General features: G+C 38.9%; 1 protein-coding gene across 1 annotated transcript; it reads left to right on the top strand.

Moving 5' to 3' along the window:
• The first annotated feature begins 4140 nt into the window (after positions 1-4140).
• zgc:165481 (uncharacterized protein LOC100073327 homolog) lies at positions 4141-5116 on the top strand. The gene has a single exon (XM_037694107.1). The coding sequence runs from the start codon at positions 4141-4143 to the stop codon at positions 4894-4896; it is 756 nt and encodes a 251-aa protein (XP_037550035.1). The 3' UTR covers positions 4897-5116.
• The last annotated feature ends 6504 nt before the right edge of the window (positions 5117-11620 follow it).

Genomic DNA, 11620 nt, shown 5'->3' on the forward strand with positions numbered 1-11620 from the left:
TTTTGTTTTTTTTCAATGTCCAGAGGACCAGATTTAACTTTTTTAGATTTTTCTACCTGGATTATTGAGCATGCATCAGGACAGTCTGATTATTGTCTGAATGTTTATGAAGCATTCACTCTATTGTGATCCGTTTTTCTTCTGTACATATTTCAGCATCTTTCTCGTTCCACAATTTTTGTGTTATTTCAACAAATCATATATCAAAATGTTCAGCTCTTACAGGAGAAGGGTGCTATGACTTTTAGTATTGGTGCAACTTTAGCTTTTAGAAATATTTGGCCTTTTCTGACATTTTTTGTTTTTTCTCATAGCAAATTAATTGAGCTCATTTTACATCCTTCAGATCTTTAAATCTGTTTACAACATTTTACTGCTCCTTTCACATTGCGTTCTGGTTCAGCTTCTTTCAGCTTCCTTCTGCAAATTTAAACATTTTCCCAGATAATTTCAGCAGTTTTTTCTGCTATTACAGCTACTATTTGACTGTCTTTTTATTTATTTTTTGCTACTTTTAGCTTTATTTTAGATAATTTCCACTTTTTTGTTTCATTTTTTCATTTCATTTATTTATTTCTATAGCGCTTTACACAACCACGGTGATGGTGATGAAAGTGCTTAACAAAAACAGTGTGTTTTGTGCTCATTTCTGCTTTTTTCAGCCTAATTGGGCAAACATGTTCTGTTTTCTTCTGCTAATTTCAGCTTGTTCTAGTCTTTCAGCTACCTTTTTAGCATCTTTTATCTAATTTCAGCTGTTTTCAGATAAATTCAAGTTTTTGTTGTAATTTCTGCTACTTTCAACCTAATTATGCTAATTACAACTTTTTATGCTCCTATCAGCTTTTTCTGCTAGTTTCAGCTTTTTCTTCCATTCCAGCTACTATTTAGCTGTTTTGTACTAAATTTAGGGTTTTCAGCTAATTCCACATTGTTTGAGCTCATTTCAGCTCCTTCCACTTCCTTCTGGTAGTTTAAGCTTCTTTCTGCCTTTTCAGCTACTTTCTCTGCTAATTTCAGCATTTTTAGCTAATTTCCTGATTTTTGTGCTAATTTCTGCTTATTTAAACCAAATTCAGCAAATATGTGTTCTTTCTGCTTTCTTCTGCTAACGTAGGCTTTTTCTGCTGTTTCAACTACATTTCAACATGTTTTAGCTAATTCCAGCTGTTTATTAGCAAGTAGCAATACGCATTCACATTGAATTTTAGCAGGAAATTCAATTTCTCTAGTTATTTTTATAAATTTACTTAAGGCATCATTCCACAGAGCTAAAGTCTTACAAGGGCACATTCACCCTTATCCTTTATTTATATACCCCCACCACTTCCTTCCAAACATTTCAGCGCTTACATTAAAAATGTCACCGGTGTGAGCTGCAAATGAAAATTTCAGGTCGTATTCAGATATTTTTTTGCAGTTAACACAACGTTTGACATGTATAAATAAAGGTGTGTTGCATGGGCACAATGGCTGAAAACTTTAATACACATTTCTGATAAAATGGTGATTATACACACTAACAGACAGCTACAGTCATAAAGTCCTACAAAAGAACATTTTGCAGACAAAAACATGGATTAAAAAAGAAAGTAAGCAAATGTAAAGACTGATGATGTCGTTTTAAAACATCAGCTGCGAGAAGCTAAAATGTTTTAGGATATATAATGCACAACTCTTAATCTTACTGCCAGACAACAATTTGTTTTTATAAAAGCCGTGTAGTGTTTGACGAAACATATGGCACAAGTACATATACATGTCTGCACATTAAAGCTGCAGAGCTGTGTCTCCTCCTTAAAACGTTACCCCCGCTGTTGGGTTTGATCCAAAACTCCTTTTTTCTGACATATTTCAGTGGGATTTTTAACGCAAAAGACCTGTTACTGAAATATTTAGCACTCAGCAAGTCAAAGAAGGCCTCCTGGGTGTTTGGGTGTTTGCCCATGCAGCATCCACTGATTTAGTCTGTTTTATATTCACGAATGAATGGATGGCAGCCTTTTCTTTATCTCCGTGATGGGAGGGGGACTTGTAAAGTATAAGTAAAAGCAACACGAGGAATCAAACACTTCAGCTGAGGTTAATGAGAGCACACTTCTGAGGTTTTATAAGACCTTTTCAACATTCACTAATTCATTTTTAATTGGCTTCCACGACTGGGCTTACCTTGCTGATTGGCACCCTTGGAGAGGAGAATACATTATAGAATGCACACAAGTCCCATGCCATCTTTTAACAACTGAATAATAGAAGAGGAGCTGGTTATACTGTACAAAACAAGATGTGCATGTCAACACTTTCTAGTGGCTCTTTCCTCACACAGCAGAAAGCTGCAAAGCAAGCCCCGTATATATTTCAACTATAAATCACAAAAAGTAGCTGCAAAGCAGCTTGAACTTTAAATGTATGACCAGTTCCAGACTTTAGTTAATGACGTGTTAGCATAAAAAAACAGATATATGTCATGCAAGGAGTCTGGGCAAGAGTCAATGGCTGTACCACCTAATGATCTGATGCAAAACACCTAAATTTCCTAGTAAGTCAATAAATTTGTAGAATAACAAAGATTTAAAGACCTAGCTCAACCCTAAGGCAAGAGCTACAACAGCTGTGGTCTCCACTGGCTATTTGTAGTTTGTGGTGCCCACATGTGGATTTACTTACATCTATGTGAGGCAGTCCTTCAAACTTCCTTAGGAATAAAGATTACAACTAACTACAAGCCATTGAGTACAACTGCCCATCACTGGTAGCAAGTCACACCCATCAATGATTGTTCTGAATGTGCAAGTTCACGATTTCCATTTGATTTTGTGTTTAATAAAATAGTTCATGCATTTGTTACAACCCAGCTAAACTACTGTAATGTGTTTGATGTTGGAGTCAGTCAGGTCTCCCTTTCACGTCTCCAGCTCATCCAAAATGTTGCAGCTCAGCTATTAACAGGAACTCATAGCATATTTCACCAGTTCTGTCCTCCCTTCACTGGCTCTCTGAGCATGTCAGAATTGATTTTAAAATTGAATGTTTCTGTGAACTTGTTATTTTTATATATGAATGTTTCTGTTCAGTGCCCTGAGATGACTTTTGTTGTGACTTGGCACTATATAAAGAAACTCAATTGAATTGAAAATTGTCCTGCTGACCTTAAAGTGTATTAATGGTCTTGCACCCTCATACCTCTCTGACCAACTTCAACCACATGTTCCTTCTCGAGCACTGAGCTCATCTGACCAGCTGCATTTGGTTGTACCAAAAACCAGGCTGAAGTTCAGAGGAGATGGGGCTTTATCAGTCGTGGGCCCTAAACTCTGGAGCAATCTGCCCCCCAACATTAGACAGGCCACTTCACTTCCTGTTTTTACATCTCTCCTGAAAACACACCTGTATTCACTGACGTTTAACACAGTGTGATTTAATTTAGTATTCCATTGTTTCTCTTTGTTTTTATGTTTTGATTTTGATGCTTTTAATTACAACTTGTTATTATTCTCTTTCTTTAATTAACTGCTTTGATCTTATTGTTAAGCACTTTGGTAACAGCTGCTGTCTTAAATGTGCCTTAGAAATAGATTAGACTTGACTTTAAACCAGCATGCACAGATTATTTCCAGCTAAAACATTAATTTAGTCAACCCCAAAAGGCAGGAATGCCTTTCAATGAGTGAAGCTGATTTACAATTCAGACCACACAAGATGCTGGACAAGGCTTTGTTTTATTTGTGAGGAAAATAAATCAACAAAAAGAAAGAAGAAAATGTAAAAATCCTCAGTTCGTAAGTTCATAATTTTATCTAAAAGCTGCAATGACTCCACACTGAGTTGTTCTCCCTGCCACCTTTTCCCACAGATCAATATCAATAGTGGCTTTTGCTTTGCCACAAAGGGCACAGGGATGACACCCTGATCTAATTCCCAAGTCATAAATCATTCATCACCAGCAGGTACACCGAGTCAGAGCTGTCAGAGAAGAAGGCTGAGCTCTGACCTTTTCCTGCTGCAAACAGAAACATCCTCTTGTTTCAGTCTGTTCACGAACATCTGCCTGAATTCACAGGAAGATGAACAAATGTGCAATACTCCTTTAAACGCCATTAATTAACCCGTTAACTCTACTTTTTCAATCTGTCTACATATATGTCCTCAGAACATGACCAGAAGATGAGCTGTCCTCAGACCACGTTAGAAGAAAAAGACTGTGCTCCCCCAGAGGAACTGGAGTGTAAAATCTGTTACCAGCGCTACAATGCACACAACCGGAAGCCTAAGATCCTGGATTGCCTACATCGGGTCTGCGCCCGCTGCCTCATCAAGATCCTGGACATTGCTGACAGAGCGGGCTGCATTCCCTGCCCCTTTTGCCGACACCAAACTGAAATCACAGAGTACCACATCTCTGCCCTGCCCGACGACGTTAACATCATGTCCCACCTGGCATTGCAGGACAAGTCCGGTAGCTCTGACCAGAACGGGGAGGTGGTCCTGACTCCAAAGGGTTTTTCCTCCACCAGCCCGTCGTGTGACTCCTCCAACTGTCTAGTCATCACTATAATGGAGGTTCAAAGGGACCCACAGCGATCTCCGAGCCGTAATGGCAGCTCTGACATCTATGCTGAGCAGAGCCTGGACTCCATGTCGATAGGATCTAATGGGCCTGCTGATCATGATGCCTTGCCCAAGTTCTGTAATCATGTCCCACGCATTTTGGTCTGGCTGCTGGGTTTCTTGTATTTTGGTTCGCTGCCTCTAGGAATCTATTTGCTAGTGATCCAGAGAGTGACTCTAGGAATTGTATGTGTTAGTTTAGTGCCATCAAGCCTGACAGTTTGCTTAGTTTACGGGTTTTGCCAGTGCCTGTGCCAGGGTATGTGTGACTGCTTCGCTAGGGGCTGATGGGATGATAATTGGTTGTTCCAGCGATAAGGAAAGAGTCAACTTCAGAAAACATGGGACATGGTGTGTTCTGTGGATAGATAAGAAGCCTTGAGTTGAGAATACCATCCTCCTCTGCCCTGGCTTAATAACAAGTCCAGCTGCAGCTCTCGTTATACAAATAAAGGGCCAGTAAGATGGAACAAGACTATCTTGAGTTATGTGCTGTGTTTTTTAATGCCCACTCAGACACCAGCTTGGCCAAGAGGAACAGAGCCACAGCGAGCTCAGCCAGTACACGTACCTACGATCCTGTGATGTATGTTTGTGACTTTCAATCATTCTTAGTTTGTATTTGACCAGATCTAACACAGCAGTAAAGAGCAGGCCGTTAATGATACACAAAAAAAACCCTTGAGTTTAGATTTAGGAAAAACATACTAAATCATAAGTGGACCCTCGGTTTTTAACTTTTTGTTCAAACATAAACCCTGAATTTAAATTAAATTAAATTAAATTAAACAACTGACAACCTGCTGAACCTGTTGGCTGACTGTAATATATATATATATAAAATATATTTAAATAGTTAACATTAACAGTATGTTAGTCAGGTCAGGATGCAATTAAAATAACAAGGACTAAACTATTAATAGATAACTAATAATTGACAAAAACAGTCTTGTTTGTACTCACGTCTATGATTTGAAAACTTTCAAGTTGGGGGGAAAAAATGCTGACTCGGCTGTGAGGCTGACCAATTTTATGGGAAAAGTGCAAATTTAATGAACTTTAAATTAAAAAGTGATCAAGGCAAAGTATTTTAACAGGATTTAAAAAAAAAGTTGATTATTTTTAACATAAAATTCCAAACAATTCAAGAATTATTTACCTAAGTACAAAGCACAACCTGTGAAGACCACTTTTACTAAAAACTAACTGTTCAAGTATTAGATTCGGGCAGAGATGTACTGTGACTTTTGCTTTCTCGTTTTCTGCCACAGGTACAGTCACACGTCGTCTATCAGGCTGTTGAGCTGAATCAGTTTGATATTTGTGACTGAATAAGGTACAGCGGCTGCACAAGTTCTTCGGATACACTCTCTGATCTGCCTGGAGTTCAGCTGACTGTAGCCTTCTCTGCTCTATATACAATTTGTCTTTGAGTAAATGTGAATAAATGGTGTTCAACTCAGACGTGATTGGCATTAGCAGCACTTCAGAGAAAAGGCTTAGGCTGTAAATTTATTTTACTAACATGTTTCATAACGTAACCTGGACTTACTGCTCACAAGCACAGTGGTTTACATCATTTTTACATAGATTTAATTGTTTGGAGCCGAACACGTGCCAAATACTTTGACGTAAAACAGCTTCCCTGTTCTTGTGTGTATTCATAAATTCAATCTAGAAGTCAGTTTAGAACCCCTCCATATACAATGTTGATAATTAGGAATGACCTGGAATAACATATTCAGTAAAAAAAAAAAACTGATAAGATAATTTTTCATTAATACACACATGTAGCATTTCAGGACATTTGCTGACAAAGCCTTGATGTATAACAATAATGTAGCTTTTTTTAATCAATAATAAACTTGTCACAGATCAAACTCAGTATTTAATGCAGATATGACTGGTTTGCAACAATGAAGAGAAAGGTTTGCAAACAAAGTAAAATACTTCTTGAGCTTTAAGTTCCCACCAAAACACTTCAATAAAATAAGATAATTGATGTTCTTCACTTGTCAGTGGTTTTAATATTGTTGCTGAATGTTCTGTTCTTTACATTTTCATGTTAACGTCTTTTTTTAGTTTTTCTACCTGTCTTTGTCACACGCGTTTGTTTTTTTATGCTTCTACAATATATTTGCTTAGTAACACAACTACTTGATGCTACGAGACAATGAAATAAAGTGAACTATTTTCAATATCAAGTTTGTGTTTTTGATTCTTTGGCTGCTGCTGCTGTCCATATCTGTCTAAATAATAGAATATTATATACAGAATAATCAAGATAACTGTAATTAGGAATGATTAGAAATATTGCATGCTCATATCAACTTTGAAAATTCAATACAACCAACAGCAGGGGGAGCTTATCTGAAATTTCACAAAGACCAGCAGCTGTTTTCTACAAGTGGTTGCAAAGAAGAAGAAGACTTGATGATGTGTCTATAGCCCCCAGTATACTCCCGCGTATGTCCATACGCAGAGGTACGCACATACGTACGCAGAGGTACGAGCGTACCCCCCGGGCATGTCTGTGCAAAGCGCAAATTTTTACGACCGCATACGCGTACGCGGTGTCGCACAATAAACTGCCCAGCGACGGACTGTTTTGTATGCAACACCAATGTATTAAATTCCCCTTCTTCATCCTGATCTGGCCTTTTCCTTTGGTTTTTTGCCAAGAGGCAAGTGATCTCTTCCTCCTCCGTTGATGCCATGACTGAAATGGTGAGAAATGAAGGAATTTGTCACGAGCGAATTAAACTCAGGTCCAGCGTGGCTGCAGGAGGGTCTGGAGATTTCCTGGTGGGCTGGTCTGATGTGTGGGCTGTAGAGCCAGCGCTCCCTGTTTTTTTAATTTATTTTTTAGATCTTTTTATTAACAACATATAAACACAGAGCATCGCTGCGGCTGAGGCTGCCAGCGCTCACTTTTTAAATTTTTTCCGACCTGTTAATCAATCCAGCAGGCGTGTCAGCAAATGACCAATCGGCGACCTCAATTTGTCCCGAAGGTAAACACCCCTTGTCTGTGAAGCTGCTCTGCAGCTGCTCAGGGTGTACACTGGAGTACGAAGTCTGAACCCTCTGCGTACGGTACACGCGTACGTACGCGTGAACGGACATACGCGGCAGTATACTGGGGGCTTATCTCTGCTGCCATTTGTGGATTTTAAGGAAGCATATTTAATTGGATTTATGATAACTGGTTCCTGCTTTTTGGATTCGGCTGGTTGCTGGTTTTATCAACAATCAAGAAAGTCGTCTGCAGCAAATTTGGACCCGATCACGCTGCTTGCCTTTATGATAGCTTGGTTAGTGCCTCGAGTACCCAGACTCAAATGCTTTGTGCAGAATGGATCAGATCTCGGGGATTTTACTCAGTCACGTTCCATTGGTGTGGCCATGTAATTTGGACATTTTAGAACCGAGTCGACCAACACAGACTGAAGGTAGATGTCATTACGTTCTGCCTGTCCCCAAATCAACTGTGTGTTTATCTGAATTTGGCTCCCTTGGATGACCTTGAAGGCCATCTTATCTGAATTCACCTGGAGAACGTGTGATCTGACGCTCACCACCCCCTACCTGAGGAATTTCTAACTGATAACCAGACGAAAACAGCTGAGTAAACATTTTGTCAGCATTTCAGGACTCTTGGATTCTCATAGACGTTATTCTTGGCCATTCCCCGACATACCTCAAGAATGTTTACAGATCTCACCAGAGGACACTGGCTGATTATCACATCCTTATCAGAACTCTTACAGTGCCCTCAAGAGCGTCTATGGACATGCTCACCGTTCTCGTCGTCTCCCCCCTCTGCAGAATGTCTATGTCACTATGTGCTTGTTTGTGCGAGGTGTTTTTGAATATCAGAGTTTTTCTTCTCAGGCAGGAAGAAAAAGTCTGATAGGAATTTTTTCACCTCCAATTCCTACATGTGTCCAGTTTCACTACTTTTTGTCTGTCTAAACAAATCTCACTTGTAAGTGAGTCTTCTAGACTCAGTGTGACTTATCTGTCTAAATAAAGGTTGAATGAAAAAAAAGGAAAGGGAATCTCAATATTTTATTTTACATTTAACGACAAAAACATAATGGATGACGATTCAACAAAGAAAAAATATTACCTCTCATCTGACTCAAGAACTATGACTGACAAAGATAAAAACAGAAATAGCTGAGCCTACTAAAAAAACACAGTGAAAGGAAACAAACAAACAAAACACCACTGCTGACAGACACCAGCAGCTCAGAAAGGAGATAAAAAATCAGTTTCTGCAAGATTTGTTAAAAGCGAGTGCTGCCAGTTGCACATTGCCCCTGTTTGTTCTCCCATCTGATATCTTCTATTCAGGATTCTGCCTTTCTGGTAAAATGATCCAAAACCCTCTTTTCCACTAAACGTACATCGTAAAACAAAACCGCTGGACCCATAAGATGACTCTGGGCTCGGAGGAACCTTGTCTAGATCACAACACAGGAACCAATCATCTCTTTGTTTTTGAAGAAACATCTCAGTTAGCACAGTAAATGGGTCATTTTTCAAGGATTGGCAGAGAATTCTAAAACATAAACAAGAACAATTTGCCAAAATGATATAAAGTCAGTACGTCACATATTTTTCAAGTTTTCATGTTCACAACATGGACGGATGAATGGAGGGTATATCTGATTCTCCCTTTTCTCTCTGTGACGGGAGACAACAATATGAGGTAGAGCTGAGAATGGACTTTATGATGGATCTTTGAAAGGAAGAAGTAGCTAAAATCTGTCAATGTTTAAAAAGTCAACGCCAACAATGAATAAATAATCTCAAGAAATACTTTGTATTTTATATGAGGAGAAAAGCTGTATGCTGCTGCTATACTGTGTGTTTATTATTTTGACAGTAAAAAGCAGACACATAACATCCCAACACTCAAAATTTCAAGTATTTGTCTCTTGTCTGGCAGCACGGTGGCGCAACTGGTAGAGCTGCTGCCTCTCAGCGAGCAGGTCCCTGGTTCAAACCCTGGTCCAGGGGCCTTTCTGGGTGGAGTTTGTATGTTCTCTCCGTGCATGCGTGGGTTTTCTCCGGGTACTCCGGTTTCCTCCCACAGTCCAAAAACATGCATGTTAGGCTGATTGGTAACTCTAAATTGTCCCTAGGTGTGAGTGAGTGAGAGAGTGAATGGTTGTTTGTCTCGTTTGTCTCTATGTGGCCCTGTGATGGACTTGCGACCCGTCCAGGGTGTACCCCGCCCCTCGCACAGTGATTGCTGGACATGGGCACCAGCAACCCCCGTGACCCAAAATGGAATAAGCGGGTAAAGAAAATGGATGGATGGATGGATGTCTCTTGTCTAAGAAAATGACTTTACAAAATTCAGATTTTTAGTAATTTAATAGAAAAAAGCATCTATGTATCTTCCCATTTATTGTACACTGTCAAATGAAATATGAAATCAGTGGGATGCCATTTTATTTATTTTTTTAAGAATGCATTTGCACACAAGATAAAACCCTTTAAAGTTGACACTGACTTTAAACTTGATGTTGTCTATAAAATGGGGCAGTTCAATGAGTAAACCTGTAAATATGAAGATAGGAAGCTAACAAAGACATACAAATGAAAGAAAAATTACACCAGAAATGCTTTTTTCTTTTTTCCAAGCAGTAAATTTTGAGTTTTTCCCAATACATTTTTATCGTTGGTCTCTGTCTCGGCAGAGAAAATGCTCCAGAGAAAAGTCTCTGATAAGAGCGCCGCTTGAAAAGACAGTATCTCATCTTGTTGCAAGACATCGTTCTGCTGAGATTAGAAGAAGGGATTTACTCAGAGAAAATGTCCCTGAACATTTCTGAGTTCATGCTGCTGCTGCCACCATCTGTTCTTCCATCAGTTCAGATGAACGCTTCAGAAGTTGCTGTAATTTTCCATCACTTGTCCTCACTTTACTCTCTTTTCTTTTATTCTTCCTACAGAAATTTTGATGTTGAAATCCAGCTTCTGTTCTTCTACAGTAAATGTCTCCACAGACATTTGAGAGACTTTTTCCTCTGGGCTTTCTGTTGACTGTTATAATATAATGATGAAACTAACAGAACATGCTTTGTATTAGCTGGATACATTTCAAGACATGTCTTGGCCTTTGTTAATCCTGAAATTATTATTAAATTATATATTTTAACAGAGGATATCTTTACTTCCTTCACTATAGTCTTCAATATTTTTTTTTCTCTATGTTTCTATGTTTTACACAGTCATAATGTGGTTTTTAGGCATTAGCTGCAGTCTCAGCTGATTAAAAAAACGGAGAAAAGGCTGCCTTTTATGTGTAGAAAAAAGGCACACAGAAGTCAACACCTGTGAAATAGGTTATATAATAACTGTTGACATACTGTCAGTATACATACAGTAGCTGTAAGGGCTTTAGGTTGTTTGCTGCACCTCAGTTAAGGGATTATTAATTATTCTATTTGAAAAAGAGACAAAAATATATAGTGAACAAACGCTACTTTTATCATTTGAATCAAAATTTATATCCAGTGACTTGAACACACAAATATGCCTCAAATACATAAATATGGCTTGAGTGGAGGAGTTTAAGTATCTCAGGGTTTTGTTCAGGAGTGAAAGAGGAAATGTTTGGTGCAGCTGCAGCAGTATTGTGGACTTTGTACCGGTCCAATGTGGTAACAAAAGGAACTGAGTTGTAAGGTGAAGCTCTCTGTTTACTGGTTGGTCCATGTTCTTACTCTGACTTTTTGCCACAAACTAGTAGGTAGTAATGGACTTAAATACATCTGAAATGAAGATGATCCTAAAGCCTTATCTTCACCACATATCGACTACAGATGTTGGGAGATATGAGTTTCATAACATTAACTAGTTTTATATTTACTGTTGCTTGTCTCTGCAGTGCTTCAGTGACATCAGTAGTAAGTAGGCTGTGATAGTCAGTGGCCCCCGCTGACCCCCCCATCTGATCACGCCTCTGCTCCTCATGCCATGTTTCTGCCCATCC

The sequence above is a fragment of the Nematolebias whitei genome, chromosome 2 (genome assembly GCF_014905685.2).
Source record: "Nematolebias whitei isolate Nwh7 chromosome 2, NemWhi1, whole genome shotgun sequence".
In the NCBI taxonomy this organism is placed as follows: Eukaryota; Metazoa; Chordata; class Actinopteri; order Cyprinodontiformes; family Rivulidae; genus Nematolebias; species Nematolebias whitei.